The sequence below is a fragment of the Juglans regia genome, chromosome 13, assembly GCF_001411555.2.
Source record: "Juglans regia cultivar Chandler chromosome 13, Walnut 2.0, whole genome shotgun sequence".
NCBI lineage: Eukaryota > Viridiplantae > Streptophyta > Magnoliopsida > Fagales > Juglandaceae > Juglans > Juglans regia.
In genome coordinates, this window is record NC_049913.1 from 23,508,987 (window position 1) to 23,530,940 (window position 21,954).

At 36.7% G+C, this 21,954-nt stretch overlaps 1 protein-coding gene across 2 annotated transcripts; it reads right to left on the reverse strand.

The window, feature by feature from the left end:
• Positions 1-368: 368 nt before the first annotated feature.
• Positions 369-21,565, reverse strand: LOC108988520 (dihydroorotate dehydrogenase (quinone), mitochondrial). 2 transcript variants are annotated; one of them, XM_018961801.2, is made up of 11 exons: positions 21,160-21,565; positions 19,357-19,439; positions 14,588-14,911; positions 14,093-14,348; positions 5,722-5,802; positions 5,517-5,624; positions 5,406-5,435; positions 4,264-4,401; positions 2,531-2,568; positions 2,266-2,365; positions 369-822 (listed from the first exon to the last, which is right to left on the reverse strand). In XM_018961801.2, exons 1-11 carry the CDS (start codon positions 21,292-21,294, stop codon positions 748-750), a joined length of 1,368 nt encoding a protein of 455 aa, XP_018817346.1. In that variant the 5' UTR covers positions 21,295-21,565; the 3' UTR covers positions 369-747. The 2 variants fall into 2 exon arrangements, with proteins under 2 accessions (XP_018817346.1, XP_018817348.1); XM_018961803.2 differs by lacking the exons at positions 369-822; positions 2,531-2,568 and having other exon boundaries at positions 2,279-2,365.
• Positions 21,566-21,954: the final 389 nt, after the last annotated feature.

Consider the following 21,954-nt stretch of genomic DNA (forward strand, 5'->3'; position numbering starts at 1 on the left):
CCGACCCAAAGGCGTACGAAATACACCGTTAACAATTATTACTGTTTTAGGATTTGAAAAAATTGAATTATTTTTTGTGTAAAAAATTAAAAAAATTATAATGACAAACTGATGTAAAATACTTTCACTATCTAAACGGAGTCTTAGATGAAGCTGAAGGCTGTCAAAACTTGCAACAATAGTTGCAAGAAAGACTTACAGCTCTCTCTCTTTTAGTACTTACTCTGCTTTCTTGGACCAAGGGAAAAAGAAAGACAATGAGATGGATCAAAAGCATATTTATCACGAAGAGTAATTGCCATGAAGAATAATAGTCTATTAAAGTTTCCTCCTTGACAAAATTCAAATAACCAAATTGAACAGCCACCAAATCGAAGAAATTTATACTTATAAATCAAACTTTTATACAAATTGAAACCACTAAGGCTTGCTGCATAAAGTTCTCCAAACTGTTGCCAGCACAAATTTTAACATAGCCCGAATAACATGACAGGTGTGTTATATTTCACTCAGAAAAATGTATTTTACCCGGAAAATGAAAACTGGATTGCTTCAAAACTTCTCATATTGTGTAGGTCAAAAACACTCCGCCCCCAACCTAAGGAGAGGAAAAATAACGACGGATAACGAACCATCTGTTAGGAAAACAATTTTTCTGGAGTTTTCTTGCTGTGAAAATAATGCTCCAAACATAAATACAGCTCCGGAGTCTTTTCATAGCTCTAGTGCCTGAGACATATACGGGCGTTATCTGCAATCTGCACCGACTGCTTCAAGGACTGACTTAAAACCATCCCTTTCCAAGCACTCGGCCAGTTCAGCCTAAGAAAATAAAAGTAAAAATAAAAAGCATGCACAAAAACATTAGACAGAATAAAGAAGGCTGAGAAAGGCCTTCTGTGAATACCCAAGAATGCATCAAGTAAAAATGAAAAATAAAGAGAAAATATGTGAGAGCACAAGGTAAACATGAGATGCCTACAAGGTTCTAGAGTTTTATGCCTAAGAGCATCCATCACTACTTTCTGCACTCCAGCTAAACACAACTAACTTTTTAATAATTTATCTACGAGTCAGGCTACTCTGCCCACTCAATTCACTTTTTGGTTTTTTTTTTTTTATCATTTTTCTTTTCACATTTTTTTAATATATTTAAATATTTTTAAAAAATAAAAAAATATATATATCAATACACTTAAAATCACTTCCTTAATCACTAAGTTAAAAAAAAAATTAGCAAGCAGTCAAATGGGGCGGCAGAGTAGTCTTTTTCTTTATCTAAAAGCTAACATCACACCAAGCCCAAGTCTTCTCTCTCTTTTTTAATTTTTTCTGTTTTGGTATAACAACCAAGGAAATTCTCCTTAAACCCTTCAGGCAATCCCTATATTCTTTTAGCCCTTATTCTAGTTTTGTTCCATCTACAACTCCGATGTGTTTCTTCCAATCTGACAAAAATTGCAGGAGTTGTTCTGGTTAAAAAACTATTACCTTCCAACAACTACCTAGAACCTCTGGCTTAGACAAAGAAGCCAACTACATTTACAGGGAGAAAAAGATGTTCGTATGGTTCAACTCATTTCCAAAAGCATCCCAAAACGAAATTGGGTGGGGGATGCCACGAAAAGATCCACAAACTGAGATTCTAATCAAACCCACATACTAATCCAATCCATATAGTTGGAATGGTTTCCATCTAAAGATACAAAAACTATTTCCAACTCTATTAATTACGTACCTAGCCTTAAACAACTGGTTTCAAACTCCCAAAAGAAAGGCTATGCTATGTTTAGTTTCGACATTTTTTCAAAATTTTTCAATAAACTATTTTCAACTTCAATATAAGCATCTTTGAAACACCAAAAAGGTTTCTATTTCTTAAAAAAAAAAACAAAAATCATCTAATTATTTACCTAGGTTTCCGTTAAATTAAAAAACACAAACTAGAACAACTTTCACAAGAAAGCCAAAAAATAAATAAATAAATAACTCATGAAAATTTTATACAAACAACTTTATAAAATCTACCTACCCAATTATCAAACTCCAATACAAAACATATCTCAAAAAATTTATTTTATCCCAACAACTTATCATTTTTCCTGCCCACTTCAACATAACCAAATACAAAACACATCCCAGAATATTTCTCAAAATTTTCACCAACCAGACAAGCCTGCCTCTATACATCATCATATGGTACATCCAGACATTAATCCTTTCAGTTCCAAAAGTTACTAAATAAAAAATGCACCACAAAGATACCTTCATCTGAGGAATAAGGGCAGGCCCTTCATAGGCTAATGCTGTATAAAGCTGAACAAGAGTTGCTCCAGCCCGAATTTTTTGGTATGCTTCCTCACCACTGAATCAAATACATATGTAGTTACAATCATAGATAAAGAGATTTTTATAATAGTTGCTATGTAAATGAAAAACAATCATAGATAAGAATTTTTTATGATAGTATTTGCCATGTAAATGAAAAATGAGTATGATGATGACAAGGTTGAAGGTGTCTTGCTATTACCTACTAATGCCCCCACAGCCTATTAAAGGGATCTTACCCTGACAAACACATATAAACAGTGCATTAAAGTCTCATCCATGATCATTCAAACATGAAGAACCACAAAAATGAAAACAATCCAGATTTAATAAAATATAAGGAACAGTCAACAACGTTCCTCATGATCATTCAAACATGAAGAACCACAAAAATGAAACAATCCAGATTTAATAAAATATAAGGAATAGTCAACAACGTTCCACAAACAATAATGGATCTGCTGGACATATTTATGATATGATAACGTGGAACCATACCAAGGCAGGGCCCTTCTGACCCATCTCTAGAGAAAAATCCCAGATAAACGACCATATCTGTCAAAACCATGTATCAGGTAATCAAGGGAACCCAAAGTGTGGAATCGAACCTCAGATATCTAAGCCTACAGCTCATCCCAAGCAGGCCCTTTGACCACTAGGCTGGACCTTGACATGTGACTTGCTACATGTAAAGGAGAGTAAAATGGAACTGAGAGGGGCACCGCGATGACCTTTGAAGATACATCGACTTAGGTGCCTGTGATGGCATATTCATCTCATTCTAACTTCATAAATACAGGGCAAAGGCTGAATCGTACAATTTTCCAACTTCTCCCCTACCAAACTCTAGACAAATGATAGGACAGCAAAATCATAGTATAAAATTGCTGACATGAAATAGATCATTGAATATTTCAAAGGTCTTAGTAATAGGAGAGAGTTGCAACTAAATATGTTATAGAACTCGGGATCAACTCCCTCCCTTAATGCACAGACCAATCTGCTGTGTTCAGAAGCAATTGTCAAAGACAGAGATCCATATCCATGTAAAGAGACGCTCTCGTTTTGGATGCCTTTGAACAGGACTGGCCCTCCCTTAAGTTTTACCTCTTGGTGACCAAGATAATTATCAATCTTCAGAGTTTATGTGCTTGTGGAGAGAGAGAGAGAGAGAGAAAGAGAGAAACATTCTACACTGGTATGTAATTGTGTTTACTCTATGTACCCCGTCATAGCAGGACAACTAATGCAAAACAAGTTGAGTGAATTACGGAAGCAGCCAACATACCCTTGTTGGCTGCTTCCCAACAAGGCTGGACCTTGACATGTGACTTGCTACATGTAAAGGAGAGTAAAATGGAACTGAGAGGGGCACTGCGATGACCTTTGAAGATACATCAACTTAGGTGCCTGTGATGGCATATTCATCTCATTCTAACTTCATAAATACAGGGCAAAGGCTGAATCGTACAATTTTCCAACTTCTCCCCTACCAAACTCTAGACAAATGATATGACAGCAAAATCATAGTATAAAATTGCTGACATGAAATAGATCATTGAATATTTCAAAGGTCTTAGTAATAGGAGAGAGTTGCAACTAAATATGTTATAGAACTCGGGATCAACTCCCTCCCTTAATGCACAGACCAATCTGCTGTGTTCAGAAGCAATTGTCAAAGACAGAGATCCATATCCATGTAAAGAGACGCTCTCGTTTTGGATGCCTTTGAACAGGACTGGCCCTCCCTTAAGTTTTACCTCTTAGTGACCAAGATAATTATCAATCTTCAGAGTTTATGTGCTTGTGGAGAGAGAGAGAGAGAGAGAGAAACATTCTACACTAGTATGTAATTGTGTTTACTCTATGTACCCCGTCATAGCAGGACAACTAATGCAAAACAAGTTGAGTGAATTACGGAAGCAGCCAACATACCCTTGTTAGAATGTACATTTCCTTCAAGATGTTGGTAGAGAGATTAAGAAGAGGCTTCCCACTTAAGCCACCCTCTTCCTTCGCTACTGGGTTTTTACTCACAGGATCAGGTCTTGAAACAGTTGTATTTGATATTATCTAAACCAAAACAAGAATAAAATGCATTATGAGAATAAAATCAAATTAACAACAATAAAAATATCAAAGCAACAAAGACTGGAAAGAATTAAAGGGTAGATTTTAACCTGCACAACTAATTTAAGAAATTGAAACCATAGTGGAAACTAGAATCACGAGCTCATAATTTGCATTAATAATCCTTCCCAAAATATAGAGAAAACAAGCATCCACTATTATAATAAGAACAAACAGATAATAATTTTCAGCATGAAAGAAGGTACTTCAGTAAAACTTTTCAAGAAATAGGAGGAAGAGGTAGCGGGGATGAAGTTGCTTGCTTAGAGTAGACAGTGACCTAGGGCGCACTGTTGAATAATGTATTCAGAGTTCCTTAATACATAACAGCAAGAAAAAGAAAGAATCTTAAATTTCCAAAAGCTGAATGAAACAATTAAGACACTAACATCCATCATGATAGAAGGGATAGTGGGCATCATGAACTCTCTCATCTCATTCTCAAAATAATACTATAGCTGGTGATTCAATTAACTGATATTCAGAAGCACATATAATACATTCAGGCATAAAGAGAGCACAATTCAAGTCTAAACATATAGACCATATCTTACTTTTTTGCTATTTCAAATCATCACTTTGCATCACTGATGTTAGCTCAATTCCGAATAAGTTCTTACATTCAGACTCAACTAAAAGAATTCTCATAACCTTATTATATGGCCCTCTTTTTTTTTTTTTTTTTTTTTTTTTTGCAGAAGTTTGTACAAAATCATGGCAGACCTGAAGTTTGCTGCTGATCAATTTAAGGACGGTTTTCTCCAATTGCAATGTAGTTACAGCATCATCTATGGAACTCCTATGTCATTTCACAAAGTTGGTCCTCCTAACGTTACCATCAAAGCCTAGTCAAGCAAGCAACGATAACAAGCAAGAGAGAGAGAGAACACACAAGCAATGCTAGATATTGAAAAAAGTGAAAAGTTTGTAATGGGAAAAAATGATACCAATCCATCCAAGCGGAGAGCAAGGGCAACCTGCAATCATAGAGGAGGAACCATTATAACATTATATTATGAAATGGAGGAGCATTTTAAAAATCATGCACTCATCCTTACTGCTGCAATATCTTCAAGATCTTCTTTAGACAAGTCTGGAGCAATTTTCACAAGCAAAGGAGGTGGACCCTCCTCGCCCCATTGCATTTCATCACGAGCAGCTTGAACCTTGACAAAAAGAAAACGTAACAAGATCTAACTTGTGGCTGCAAATTCTGTTAATTTTATAGGGAAAAAAGGTCAGATCATGCCATGACTACCTTACCTTCTTTACAAGGTCCTTCAATTGTTTTCTTCCCTGAAGCTTTCGCAATCCTGGGGTATTGGGTGATGAAACATTAATAACCTACAGAACAATAACACATGCATTGTCAGATTAGAGAAACAGAACATAAACCTGAAAACAGCTGAAGAGACACTAAAGCCTCTTGACCTCTAGATCATGAAATACTAATCGAAACATTTTCTCAAGGAATAACACAAATATATGGGGCAAGATTCCAATGTTGGAAAATCAGTTCCAGGCATGCTCTAAGGCTGTACAACACTGAGAAACAATCCTTCATCCTCCAGAATTTAGCTTTAACAACCTTAGTAAACACTTCTCTCTTATTAAATCAATATTGCTTCCAAATTAAATTTCTCAATGTTTATATATCCTTCAAAAGCAATTGAGGTATAAACATCCTCATACAATCATCTGCTGAATACTTAATGGTGGAACTTCAAAAATCAAGCTCTTCCTAAAAGAAAAAAATGAAATAAATTCATACAATGGAGGAGTATGATTCAGGCATATGCTGAAGATAAGAAAAGTGGTTGCCAACCTGCAACTACAATTTAAGAATGACCTAGGGAGCTCAAACGGCTTAATTGAACAGTTAATGATGGGGCCAAGTGAAGGGAGTTCGAATCGTGGGAGGGCGAAGCGAAGGGCAAAGGAGGTAGTACAATGAAGCCAAAAATCATTTCTTAGAATGTAAGGGGGCTGAATGAGAAGGAGAAGTGCCTCACAATCAGAAATCAACTACACAAGTGGCAAGGTGACATTATATGTTTACAAGAAATGAAATTGGAGTTGATCTCTTTAAGCATCATTAGGAGTTTGTGGGCATGTAATCAGGTGGGTTGGCACTATCTACCCTCCAATGGAGCATCGAGGGGCATTCTAGTTATGTGGGATAAATGGGTGGTGGAAAAGGCGGAGGATGGCATGGGGGATTTCATGTTGGCTTCCTCGTTTAAGAATGTTGAGGATGGCTTCCAATGGTACTTCGCATGTGTTTATGGTCCTAATATAGATCAAGCAAGAAGACTATTATGGGATGAGTTGGCCGAGCTATGTAGCATCTGGGATATGCCTTGGTGTATTGGTAGTGATTTTAATGTCACTCATTTCTCGAGTGAAAGATCGGGTGGTCCCAACTACAATTCAGCAATGGTAGACTTTTCTAATTTAATTTCGGATCAAGATCTATAAGATATCCCTCTTGCAAATAGTTCCAACACTTGGTTGAGCAACAGTGAAAATCCTTCTTGGTCAAGGATCGATAGATTCTTGGTCTCTTCAGATTGGGGAACCCATTATCCAAATCTCATTCAAAAGCGACAACCCCGACTATGTTCAAACTACTTTCCCATCCTTCTTGATTGTGGAGGAATACAAGGAGATCCAAGGTACTTCAAATTCGAAAACATGTGGCTAAAATCAGAGGCTTTATTGACCGAGTTAAACAATGGTGGACTTCTTATCAACTCCAAGGAACTCCAAGTTATATTCTGGCATGTAAATTGAAGGCACAGAAAAAAGACTTGAAGAGCTGGAATGAAATGGTGTTTGGTAATGTGGAAGGCCAGAAGAAGCTACTCTTGGAGGAACTTGGGGGTTTGGAGAACATATTGGAGGTAAAGGAAATGTTAGGAGTGGAAAGGGCTCACAAAACTCAAGTGTCAGTAGAACTTGAGAGGGTCTTTCTCATGGAAGAGATATCTTGGAGATAAAAGTCAAGAGCCATATGGTTGAAGGAAGGGGATAAATGTACCAAGTTCTTTAATCGGATGGCTAACTCACACAGGAGGGAGCACACCATTGATATGTTGTTGACAGATGGGGTGACTATCACTAACCAAACCAAGGTCACGGATCACATTGTCAACTACTATGAGAATTTGATTTCGGAACAATTTTCCTAGTGACCAAGATTAGATGGACTTACCTTTGATACTATCGACCCACAAGTAAATGGATGGCTTTAGAGGCCTTTTGAAGAAATGGAGGTTCGGAAAGTGTTAAAAAGCATGGCGGGAGATAAAGCTCCAAGTCCGGATGACTTCACTATGGCATTCTTTTAGTCTTGTTGGGAAGTGATCAAGGGTGATATTCTTTTAAGAATTCCATGAAAATGGAAGGTTAGAAAAAAGCCTCAACAAAACCTTCATTGCTCTTATTCCAAAAATACTGGGTGTGGTTGAGGTTAAAGATTATCACCCCATTAGCTTGGTGAATGGGATGTATAAAATCATCTCTAATGTCTTAGCGAACAAGTTAAGCATGGTGGTGGAGAAAGTAATATCAAATCCCCAAAATGCCTTTGTAAAGGGGAGGCAAATACTCGATGTGGTGCTTATTGCCAACGAATACTTGGATAGAAGACTCAAGTTGGGCGGGGCGAGGCTTCTTTTCAAACTAGATATGGAAAAAGCCTATGATCAAGTCAATTAGAGCTTCTTACTCTATATGCTCGAGAGATGCAGTTTTAGGGTGAAGTGATGCTCATGGATAAAACATTGCATCTCTATTGCACGCTTCTCCATCTTGATTAATGGCAAACCAAGCAATTTCTAAAGCTCATAGGGATTGAGACAATGGGATCCCTTACCTCCATTACTATTTGTTTTCGTAATGAAAGAATTTAGCAAAATGATAGTTGGTGTTGTGGAGGGTGGTTTTATATCCGGCTTCTTAGTGTGGGAGGCAAATACTGGCTCTCTCAATATATCTCATCTTTTTTTATTCGTCAACAATACCTTGTTTGTTTTGTGAGGCCAGCCATGATCATATATGTGCATTGAGGACTCTCCTTCTATGCTTTGAAGTCGTTTTTGAATTGAAGGTGAACTTGGGCAAATCAGATGGAGTTCCGATGGGGCAAGTGCATCATGTTGATAGTATGGATTTTATCTTGGGATGTAAGATATCTCACTTACCTAGGAGACATCTTGGCTCCTGTTGGGTGCCCATTACAAGTCGATGTCCATTTGGGATGATGTCTTAGAAAAGATGGAGCGGAAACTTGTTAGTTGGAAGCAGATGTAGTTATCCAAAGGTGGCTAAGTCACACTCATCAAAACTACCCTCTCCAACCTATTGACTTTTTTCTCTCTTTATTTCCGCTTCCATCAAAGGTGGCTTTCCGTATGGGGAAAATACAGTGGGATTTCCTATGGGGAGGGATGAATGATGTGTTCAAATTTCATCTAGTAAATTGGCCCGTTTGTTCCCCAATTTCTGAAGGAGCATCCAAAATTTGCAACTTTTTAATAAGACATTGTTGGTTAAATGGCTATAGAGATATCTCATAGAACATGGAGCTTTATGGAGAACAGTTTTAGACTCAAAGTATGGTAGAGCATGGGGAGGTTGGTGCTCGAACGAGGTGAGTGGATCATATGGGGTGAGGCTCTGGAAGCACATTAGACGAGGATGGACTAAATTTTCAAGTTTTACCCATTTTGATGCAGGTGACAGGTCCTGAATCAAATTCTGGCATGACATATGGTGTGGTGACAGGGCACTTAAGGAAGCCCATCCAAACTTCTTTGGTATAGCGAGAATGAAGGAAGCCTTGATTGTGAACCTCCTTGACCAATCTAATGGCACTCCCCAATGGAATGTCACATTTCTTAGAGCTATCCATGATTGGGAAGTTTGGTGTGTAACATTTTATTACAAAATATCAGCCTCATAAAGTATCCATTCAAAGTCATCAATTTTTCTTATTAGTAAACAAAATCTTATTGATCATAAGAATAGACAAGAGCACAAGTACATGGGATGTATAAAAGAGAAGCGCCTATGTGTGCTATTTTAGTGATACAAGAAATTCATGAGATTCATGCCACCAATAATCTTTTACCCCTACCACACTGGGGTTTTGTTTTTTGGGATAAGAGCAATAAAGGTTTGCCTTGAGGCTTTTTTCAAACCTTCCATTTTCATGGAATCCATGAAGGGCCCCTCCATCATATCGTCTTTGATCACTTTCTCGCAAGTGTACATTGCATAATTCAAGAGGGAAATTCCCCAGTCCGATGGTCCAAAGAGTGTGGAATTTCAAACCCAAGATGTCCAGATCATACGACTCGCCTTAGGACCACTACGCCACCCCTTGGGGTTGTGCTATAAGCATCTAAATTGCAGTAATTGGATGATGTCTCCATATTGCTAAAGATTTCTAGGTCCCGGTTTGGCACCAGAAAGATTGTTGGTAAAACAGTGCACCAAGGCCTAAGTGCTCCGCTTACCGAAAGTGAAGCATATATGAGCTTAAAGTGCAGAAAATGAGGTAAATAAATATTCTTAAATATTTAGTTGATATATAATTTATGTGCCATGGAGTCGAGTCACATTTGTTGAATATGCTTTGAACCCGATATAGTAGTCCAAGTTGGCTTTCTATGTGATTTATATTCGATTGCTTATGTTAGCACATAAGTCAATACCTATGTACTTTAATTTATATTTGATTGGTATATTTTCATTCAACATGTACTTTAATTTGAGGAATCAAATATGATAGATGTGTATATTTAGTAAAGCACAAGAGAATTATATTTAGTAGACAAATCCTTGATGCGATTCTAATTCCCAATGAATGTTTGGATAGTAGATTGAAGGCTGGCAACCCAGGAATTATGTGTAAGTTGGATATGGAAAAGGCATATTACCATGTTAATTGGGATTTCTTTCTATACCTACTGGGTAGATGTGGTTTTGGTGAAAGGTGGAGGTCTTGGATTAGCTGGTGTATATCTACGGTAAGGTTCTCTGTTTTGATCAATGGCAGCCCAGTGGGTTTCTTCCAGAGTTCTTGTGGTTTGAGACAAAGGGATCCGTTATCTCCATTACTTTTTGTTATTGTTATGAAGGCACTTAGCAGGATGATCTCGGCTTTGTTGGCTAATGGGTTTGTTAGTGGTTTCCAGATTGGATTTCCGAGTAGGGGTATTACTTCTATTTCTCACTTGCTGTTTGCAAATGATACACTTATTATGTGCGAAGCTGATCGAGACCAGTTGCGGGCTGTGAAGGCATGTTTGCTTTGTTTTGAAGCAGTGTCTAGTTTAAAAGTGAACTATGATAAATCCGAGTTGGTGCCGATTGGAGAGATTCAGAATATGAGGCAGTTGGCTAACACGTTGGGTTGCAAGATAGCGTCTCTTCCGATGACTTAACTGGGACTATCATTGGGTATAACTTCAAGGGCATGCTCGATTTGGGATGCAGTGATTGAAAAAATAGAGAGGAGACTGGCAAGGTGAAAGAGAATGTACTTGTCGAAAGGGGGCCAGATTACATTGATCAAATGTATACTTTCTAATCTACCTACTTATTTCTTATCCTTATTCCCTATACTGGCAAGCGTGGCGGGTCGTCTTGAGAAGTTACAAAGAGATTTTATGTGGGGTGGCTTAGGAGAAAAGTTTAAATTTCATCTTGTTAAGTGGGAGATGGTGTGCCGTCCTATCTCTAGTGGCGGGTTGGGTTTAGAAATTTAAGGTTATTTAATCGGACATTACTTGGCAAATGGTTGTGGCGATATATCAAGGAACTAGAAGCCTTATGTAAAACTATGATCAAGAATAAATATGGTAGTTTAGGGGAGGGTTGGTGTGCTAGAGAAGTTAGAGAGGCCCATGGAATGGAGCTATGAAAGCATATTAGAAAAGGGTGAGAGGTCTTTCATCAGCACACTAGGTTCCGGTTGGGTACAGGCTCAAAGATCAGATTTTGGAAGGATGTTTGGTGTGGCAACAGTGCGCTCCAAGATTTGTTTCCTATACTTTTCCTGATAGCAAGTGCCAAAGATGTCACAGTGGCGGAGGTTATGGGAATATCAAGATGGGGTATTTATTGGAATATCAACTTCAACCGGGTGGCACAAGATTGGGAGATGGAGAGTTTTGCAGATTTTTAGTCTCTTGTATTCTTGTCGTCCAAATATCCATCATGAAGATAGCCTGTGGTGGATTCCTGCAGGGAAAGGGGTATTCACTGTTCGTTCCTTTTATAAGGTCCTCACACAAGTGCTGGAAATACAGTTTTCCTGGAGAAGGCTCTGGGGACACAAGGCTCCTCCTAAAGCTTCTTTCTTTGTGTGGACAGCGTCATTAGGCAAGATTCTTACTACAGATAATCTGATAAAGATGAGGATAATCATTGCAGATTGGTGTTGTATGTAAAAAGGAGGGGGTGAGTCGGTGAACCATTTATTTTTACATTGTGAGGTAGCCAGGACTCTCTGGAATGAGGTGTTTAAAAGGATGGAACTAGAGCATGGGTTATGCCAGAATCCATAGTGGATATATTGGCGTGTTGAACCTCTATCCAAGGTGTGCATCAGATCAAAGTGATTTGGAAGATGATCTCTATTTGTATTATATGGTGCTTGTGGCAAGAGCGAAATAAGAGGCCATTTGACGACAAACAGAGATCTATGACGGAGCTAAAAGTTTTCTTTTTTAGGACTCCTTGTACTTGGGCCATCGCTGTGGACTTTAATGGCATGGACCTTCATGATTTCTTAGTTTCTAATGTGCTTACGTAGATAGGACATACTACTTTGTAATTGGCAGTTGTTGCCCATTCTTGGATTAATAATACTTGTCTTACTTATAAAAAAAAAATTATATATATATTTTTTTTGATACGTAAGAAGTAATTTATATTAATATGAATGAAATAGGCATAGCCCATGTACTTATGAAGTATACAAAAGAACACCTAAATACACGAGAATTATAGAAAATGTTACATTTAAATTTTATGTAATTAGTTCATCAAGTGATTTTCATTTTGCATCATACTCTAATAAATTGAGTTAATAAGTTAAATATATTGCCATCTTGTTGTCTAAACCTTTCTATATTTTATTGTATAATCTAGATAGCATTTCTGCTCAAGTGTGCCTAACGCTTTCACCAACAATAATCAAAAAAGAAATGGACTGATTTTCTTTCATGGACTTGTACTTCAAGTTTTCATCTCTCCCAACTTTTTTCATAAGGTTGAAGAGTAAAGACCTAACTTCATCCCATCACATTGTTTTAATTTTTCTTAAACTTGAGACTAATGCCATCATCGTCCAAGTAAAGACATATTTGGAGTTGGGGGTTTCCACTAATGTCAAATTTTTAGTCACGCGCAAACGTACAAAAGCCCATTTGTTAGAGCTACCAATAAAAGCCAGAAAAAATAACCCCTCGAATACAATTTATCATCCACATCAGGTTCTTCAAGACCCAAAACAACAAAAAACAAACAGAAAGACTCATATTTAACAATTTTTTGCCTGATTTACCACAATACCACAGATTCCAAACAATTATCATTCCTCCATATTCTCTTCCAAAAACCTAATTTTTCTCCTTTTTTCCTACCCATCAACAGATTAAAATCATAAAACCAGCAACCTTTTTTTTTAATAAAAAAAAAAAATCCCTACTTACTGCTTTACTACTATCAACCTGCTGCAGACTCATTTTTGCAAATTTCACCTATCTAGTCTTTTTAGATATGATTATGGTTGCACCATTATTGTGGCTGAAGCCCATCAGCCACCACTATTCTTTTGTCATCAATTTCTCCATTGGTGTAAATCAACCTGACCTAATCCATTTGTGTTGTGGTGGCACACATGCGCCAATGGTTTGATGGGTATGATTTTGTGAGCCAAGTGTTTGAGTCATAGCGGTAGAACATGAGTGCGAGGAAACAGGATACCAAAGGATGAACTCAACTGCCACAATGTCTCCCTCATTTATCTGATTTTTTCTTTTTTTAATCTTTTGAACTCTATAAGCATATATGTTTTGGGAAAATTACAGTTTACATTCATGTAATTAGACCTAAAAAGACCTGATAATTCCATATACTCAGCTAAGAACCATTTTTTATAAGTATACTCAACTTAGAACTATTCCATCAATATATATGTTCCTTAGCAACATTAGATATATCTAGCATTGGTCTAAGAAAGAATTACTTGTATACTATCAAAAATAAAAGCCAACTGACGCACACCTACAGGGAGGAAATTGGTATATTTTTTTATTTTTTTATCCTTTCAACAATTGAAATTGAAATTGAAATTGTTAGAACTATAATGACTTACAGCATATTTCATTTTGCCAGACAGGGAAAGCATATGGTTAATGCAGCAAGTATCCATGATGAACCAAAAAAGATACATAACTCCATTACTTAATATGTACAACTAAAATGCTGGCTAAAATCTATAACTAAAAACCAAAGAAATAGATCAACCGTGATTAAACAGATAAAAACATATACTGATAAAAAAAAAAAACAGATAAAAACATATCTACCAAGCATTCATAAAAAAAAGAATATCTACCAAGTAATCGGCATACTGGGACAATGTATGAACCCCTTGTACATAATCTGCAGTAGCATCTTCACTTGTCTTATTCTTTCCCAGATTGACCCCAAGAATGCCGGGTCCAGCTTTGCCTCCATGTTTGACTTCATCAGTAGAGGAAGATGAACGGCTTGAAGTTTCATCTAACTTCCTCTTACCATGCTGGGCACCCAACCGCTTTGCAACAACAACAATTCCTTCACTATTGAAACCGCACCGGTTTATGATAGCACTGGCCAAAAGATCAAGCAGTTTGGCAGCACTTAAATCAGCAGAGATTTTTTGAGAAGTTTAACCTATCAGACCTCAAAACTTTTGAATGTGCAAGAACCTTCACATACTTTCCAAAGTGCATAGAAAATTTGCAATGAAGGGGAGAGGAAGGCATTTCAATTCACAATAATGATACTTTATAGAAAAACAAGATATGCAATCAGAATCTGAGAAATAACATAAGATATACATCCTTACCCTTCCCGAGGCAATCGGAAGATACGAGGCTTTGGATTGCCCTCCTGTGGAACAGGGGTGACAGAGCCAACTTCTACAAAGCCAAAGCCTAGACCAAGCAACCCATCAACAGCCTCAGCATTCTTATCAAAGCCAGCAGCTAGACCTATAGGGTTGGAGAAGTTCCTCCCCCAAACTTGTAGCCCTATATTTGATGGATCAGGCCTCTTCTCCCTTGGAACCCAACCACGAGCTGCAGCTGAGACAGCTAGTCTGTGAGCAGACTCTGGGTCTAAAAGGGCAAAGAAAGGATTCACAAGTTTCGTGGCTGAGAATAGCCAACCACTGCAAAAATTTGATCAACAAAAATTAACAACTAATATTACTGATGTTTAAACTTCGAGTTAATTATAAAATTAGTCCATTTAATGTAACGATTACTTTTTAATAGGTCAAAGAAATTTCCTTATAATAGGACAAAACATGTACACCAAACATAAGAAAATACAGAAAGATCAAAATGCAAATGTATGGAAGAAGATTAAGAAATGGTTTTATTCAAAACCTAGACAATGACAAAAAAGGTTTCAACTTGCTTTTTTGGAAATTTTTTTTTTTTGGATCGGTAAAGAATAATTTATTGATGAGAGAAGATGAGAAAGCCAAAATATTAATGAAGAAATAGGTTGTTACCCCTAATACACAAGAAGTATACATTTATTTTAATAATAAGTGATGATTTTATTGATAATCAATGAGAGGCAGCCATTTATACTTTTTTTATAAGTAATTGTAGCTTTTATTAAAAAATGCAAAATGCATAGTCCATGTACATAGGAAGTATACAGGAGAAGACTGACCTCATTTGGATGTTAAGATGAGATGAGATGAAAAATCTGTGAATAGTAGTAAAATGGTTTGTGAATAGTAGAGAAATAGTTTGAGTTAAGATGTTTTATGGGATTTTGGAAAATGAGAGAAAAAAAATTGAATAAAAAGATATAGAGTTAAAATATTGTTAGAATAGGGGATTTAAAAATTTTGAATTTTTTTTGTGTTTTCTTTAAAAGTTTGAAAAGGTTGTAATGATTATATGAAAAAGTTGAAGATTTGAAATAGAAAGTATTTGTGTTTGATTGATGTTTGGATGTTGAGATGAGATGAGATTTAGAAAAAAGGAATCGAAACAAGAAAATTGTGGAAGTTGGGCCTATGAAATCTATAGAAGCTACCCAAAGAACAAAGTATTGGAAAAGAAAGTTCTAAGCTTCTCCATGTGCACTTCAACAATCTTTTTTATAGGTAAAATAAACTTCTATAAATAGAAGCGTGTAGACGTAGCCCAAGTATACAAGAGGGATACAAATAGAACACCTATCTACGATTTAGGAACTAGAAATGGATACAAGAAAATAATGAAAATTAATCCCATTGAAGTCAATAATAGTAGTCCAGAAAAATAAGGTGCTGTAGAATAATCTTTTGAGCTCGTCCAAAGAATGCTCCCGATCTTCAAAGCACTACCCATTTCTCCCCATCTAAAGACACCACAAAAGACAGAGGGATCATTTTCCATACAACTGCAATTTGGGGAGTGCCAAGAAGACCTTTCCAACATGCAAGAATATCCACCACCCTTCTAGGCATCACCCAAGCCCCTCCAATCCTGTTAAAAATGTTATCCTGCAATATCCTGGCCACCTCACAATGTAAGAGTAAATAATCCACGATTTCCCCACTTTTCTTACACATATAACACCAAACTTCTTTTTATAAATAAATGATTGTATTAAAAGAATAGGTATAGCCCAAGTACACAAGATGGTATATAAGAGGTGACACTTATCTAGGGGTGAGAAATAGAAACAAGAAAATCAAGGCCGTTGAAATCAACAGCTTTGACCCATAGAAATAGGGTTCTAAAAAAAGTAGTCTAAGCTCTTCCAATGAGCACTCCTTGTCTTCAAACATTTGGTCATTACGCTCCTGCCATATGCACCACAAAATACAGATAGGAACCATCTTCCACACAGTTTTGATTTGTGGAATACCGCCTAGATTTTTCCAACTGGCTAGAAGCTCAACCACAATGGTAGGCATAACCCAGGCTAGCTCTATTCATCTGAATACATCTTCCCATAACACTCTAGCAACCTCACAATGCAGAAGAAGATGATCCACAATCTCCCCACTTCTTTTACACATGCAGCACCAATCCACTATAATCACCATGTGTTTCCTTAAATTATTCATCATCAAAATCTTACCCAGAGAAGTTGTCCAAGCAAGAATATCGCTTTGGGGGGCACCTTGTTTCTCCAGATCTTCCTCCATGGGAAGTGCTTGGCTAGCTCACTTGAATGTAAAGTTTCTTCTCTTCCTATGAGTTACCTCAGACTTCCTTTGGGAGCTGCATCAAGGGCTATATCTATCTGGGATACAGTAATTGAGAAGATCGAACGTAGATTGGTAGGTTAGAAAAGATTGTACTTATCAAAAGGAGGAAGGGTCACCTTAATCAAAAGCACCTTGTCAAATCTACCTACTTATTTCTTATCTTTATTCCCAATTCCAGCGAGCGTGGCAACCCGTATTAAGAAACTTCACTGGAATTTCCTTTGGCGCGGATTAAGGGATGAATTCAAATTCCATCTAGTAAAGTGTGATAAGGTAAGCTTCACAATTTCATCTGGCAGGTTGGGCATTAGAAACTTGAGGGTTTTCAATTGGGCCCTTCTTGGGAAATGGTTGTGGCGATACAATATGGAACCAGAAACTCTATGGAAATTAGTAATTGATGCCAAGTATGGAGGTTTATGGGGGAGGTGGAGCACTAGGGAGATACATGGGGCGTGTGGAGTGGGAGTTTGGAAGCATATTAGAAGAGGGTGGGGGTTTTTGCTCGTCACACTAGACTTGTGATGGGAAATAGATCTAGAATTAAATTCTTACTTATGGTGTGGAGATAATGCACTCAAGGATTCTTTCCCGTCAGCCTTTAGGATTGCATGTGAGAAGGAAGCCTCAGCGGCCGATCTCATGGTAATAGCTGGTGATCTAGTACAATGGAATGTGAGCTTTACTAGGGCAGCCCAAGATTGGGAAATTGACAGCTTTGAGGATCTCTTTAGACTCTTGTACTCCATGAAACCAAGGCCTCAAGGATCTAATACTTTGTGGTGGGTACCTGCAGGAAAAGGTATGTTCTCGGTTCGCTCTTTCTACAAGTCACTCACACAATCCTATAACACCAAACAATGACAATAAGCCCTCTTTCCCTAGATTACCAGTGGTAAGGATTTTCCCAAGGGAAGCAGTCCACCCAAAAAAAGCTACTTTGGGGGGTACCTTACATCTCCATATGCTCTTCCAAGGAAACATGTTGCAATTCCGGATTGCCAAAGCCTAATACAAAGATTGAACCGTGAATCTCCTAATCTCTGAAACCAGATCATCCTATCCACCACAACATTACAAATATTCTAAGGACATCCCCCAGAAACACTGAATAGAGCCACTAGAGCTATCCATCATATCCACCACCAAAGCCTCTGTATCTCAAGCAATATGAAAGTGAGTGGGAAATGCAAACTTAAGAGCCCTATCACCACACCAAACATCATGCCAAAAACAAACTCTAAAGCCTTCACCAACTTCAAATCTAAAATATTTGGGAAACCCTCCCCATCCATTTATATTATTTTTCCACAAACCCACCCTATGTGCACCCCAAACTTCATTAAAGCACCATCCCCCACTAAGCTCCCATACTTGGAATCAATAACCACCCTCCACAACACCTCCTGGTCATACCACCACAACCAATTCCCAAGGAGAGCCTTATTAAAGATCCTTACTTTACGAACTTTCCAAACTTCCACAAGATATCGGGGATTAAACCTTGTCCCAACTAACAAGATGGAACTTGATTTCATCCCCAATTCGTCCCCATAGGAAAGTGCAGAAAACCTTTTCAATTAGTACGATACCAACTGGTAACTCCTATGAAGACTAGAATGAATAGGAACATGGGATATGGATGCAGTATAGATATGCCAATGCAAGTTTTTGTCAAGAAGTATGATACAACATGACATAAAATCTAATAAACAAATATATATTTATAGTTTTCTGTATTCAAACATTTTTTCATAAATTGTTAGACTTTATATTTCATCAGTGTCGTAATCAAATATCCAAGTAATTTTAATTCATATACTTGGAAAACTAAAGAAAGCTCACACGCAATAATATTACTGGACTAAAAAATATTCATATCCTATTCATCAAGGTGTATCCCGAGCTTCTTGAGCAATGTGCAGAAAATCTCTCATCTCAAAACTAAAAACAAGAAAAAAAATGACCACATTCTCGATTAGAATACTAGAAGAAAAGAGTCAATAAAATGCTATGGTAGACCTTTTTCTTGGGGATAATTCTGTTAAATTTTCCCCTGAAAGCATTTTTCTTTCTCCAGACAGAGCAACAACAAAAAAAAGAGCAAAAACTAAAACAAATTGCACCATTCTTGTAATAGTTTAATGCCGCTTTTACACTGAGATTCAGAGCAATGTATTGAGACAGACATTTCCTTTCAAACATCAGGTTTAGCCTAAGAAGAACCCATTATGTGTTATGTCAATTTCCGTAAGAATGATAATCACAACTAGGTTCATTTAAATGTACGAACTTTTACTGAAACACTGTCATTGTAATGGCAAAAAAATGCAAACATTTAACGTGAATTAAGAAAAAGATTTTTGTATCACTCAGAGATCTGAATGAAGTACCAGAAAGTTGCTTCATCCAAAGTACTCACATAAGCTCCTCCGGCTATAACTAGGCCTATTGTGGCTCCTGTCAATAGCCTTCCCTACAGTTTAAATAACCAAAGGCTACATTTCAGAATCAGACAAAGTCTTCCATTTATAAATTGTACACCAGTAATAGAATGAAAAAGTATATAACAAGAAATTGGCAATACCCACAAACAAAATAGTACAATTCAAATTATCTTATTTGCTTGAAAATGGGCATGCGCTGCAAATAAAAAAAAATTATTTCATTTCACTGCTGAATTACCATGGGGATGTCATAAAAAAACAATAGATAATTTTAAAAAAGAAATCATGCGACACTTTTAGCCTTGAAACTTCAAATTTTTATGGATATAACAAAGCAGAGTAAGGCCTCGTTTGGATGTTGAGATGAGAAATTTGTGAATAGTAGTGAAATGGTTTGTGAATAGTAGTGAAATGGTTTGAGTTAAGATGTTTTCTGCGGTTTTGGGAAATGAGAGTGAAAAAATTGAATAAAAATATTATAAAGTTAAAATATTGTTAGAATATAATTTTTTAATATACCTTTGTTTTGAGATTTGAAAAAATTGAATTGTTTTTTATGTTTTGTTTGAAAGTTTGAGAAAGTTATAATGATTAGGTAATGATTAGATGAAAAAGTTGAAGATTTGAAATTGAAAAGTGTTTGTGTTTGTAGTGTTTGGATGTTGAGATGAGATGCGATGCGATCATCTTGAAATCCAAACGGGGCCTAAGTTTCTGCAACTCAAAACCAAAAGAAGAAAACAGAGAGAGAGAGAGAGAGAGAGAGAGAGAGAGAGAGGAGTAACATTGCAACTGTGGAGTAACAACGCAACTGTGTTTTAGAGGGATATGGAACCCCTAGACTTCCTGCCCGAGTTCTAGGACCTAAAGTGGGACACACACACAGTGGGCTCCACAATATTTACGGCTGCCCAAGTAAATTTCTCGAGCAGTCTTAAATACTCAATAAATGTTGTGGGGTCCACTTTATGCAGTTATCTCTCTCCTGCTCTAGGCCCTAGAGTTCGGATAAAAACTTTAGGGGATCTGAATCCATTTAAGAGAACTGCTTGTAGGATAATGTAATTCCGGTCATAGATTCTCCTTTACAATGTAATTATAAAAGAAAAGATCCATGTTTCCAGCACTTTTTTAAAGGTAAACACATTCGTCAACTACTGAAAGAAACTGGTGACAGAAAAAGTTGCTAAAACTTCAAACAAAATAAATAATTCCCTGCCACAAACTGTATAAAACTAGTAACAAGGAGGTTATTAAGATAACGAAGGGAGGGAGGAAGTAACCAGAGAAAGTTTACTTCATTGCTAGTTGATGCCAAGCTATTCTCTGAACTAAAAGCTACAATGAATAAGGTGCTACTAAATCAAGCTTTACGCACCAAAACAAATACAAAAACAAAAAAAAAGCAACCCTTGAAAGGCCGTTGCACAGTTTCTTAACTACAAAATTATGCTTCACCCCGACAGACAATCTAGGGAAATTTGAATCTTCTCCAGAAGATATATAGTCTCTGACTGAACCCTGTCAAAATTACGTCTGCAGAATGTCCCAAGATAATGCCTTTTCCCCCTTATAAACAAGCAACGAAGTTCCAATACCTCATGAAATAAAAGACCGCTCCACCATATTTTGAAGAAATTAGCAAAATTTCCATTTTCTCAGCAATTAAACAGATATATCGAAACTCATACATACCTACAGACATACATAAATACATACATATACATGAGAGAGCGAGAGAGAGCATACTTTCTTGGAAGAGTGAGGGATTTTAGGAGCAGCTTCTGCAGCAGAAGCGTAATGTCTGGCACTTATATGAGAACTTGAGATTAGCTTTTTGTTCAAAACATGTCTGAGTAGTTTCGATGAAGCCCTTAACGCCATCAATAAGAAAACCCAAAGGAGTACTTCCCAATAATTGAAACTTAAACCCACAAAAGAAAGAATCCCAGAACAGTTTCACAAATGCACTACAACAGAGAGATAGAGAGAGATTTAAAAATTAGATTTTACTGAGAGTCTTCGACTATTTTGGGAGAGTTCAGGAGAGGTTTTAGCGCACAAACAGAGGGAGAGAGGGCTGAAAGCCTGAAACAGTGGCGGCAGCTTGAACAAGTTCTTGCCAATTTTTGTCTGATAGGATCCGGAGGTGGTATGGAAGAAAAAACAATAAAATTAAAAAAAAAAAAATAGGGCCCTGCTTCGAGCGAAGGGCAACAAACAAATATCTGAGTTTTTTTTTTTTTTTAACATTAAGAGCTTTGTTTGATACAGAAATTATATTACATTATTTTATTATTATAATTTTTTTAAGATTTTATATAAAATAAAATAAATAATTTTATTTTTTTAAATATCAAAATAATAATATTAAAAAATAATATTTTATTTAATTTATCAAAAATTATCTCATTTCAGTATCCAAATCAATCTTAAATCAATAAAGAGGTTTTTGTGCCAAATCCTACCATCTTAATTTCTGAATATAAATCTAAAAAAAATATTGACACATGACCTTTTTATAATTATGTGTTGAATTAATTA

What these genes read in the sequence shown, in the direction of transcription:
- LOC108988520 (XM_018961801.2), bottom strand. Translation starts at nt 21,294, where the DNA reads ATGGCGTTAAGGGCTTCATCGAAACTACTCAGACATGTTTTGAACAAA. An exon ending in CTCTCCGCTTGGATGGATTG is followed by an intron (nt 4,402 to 5,405) that starts GTATCATTTTTT and finishes GTTTTGGTTTAG; the next exon opens with ATAATATCAAATACAACTGT. An exon ending in CCCTTATTCCTCAGATGAAG is followed by an intron (nt 823 to 2,265) that starts GTATCTTTGTGG and finishes TTATTTTCTTAG; the next exon opens with GCTGAACTGGCCGAGTGCTT.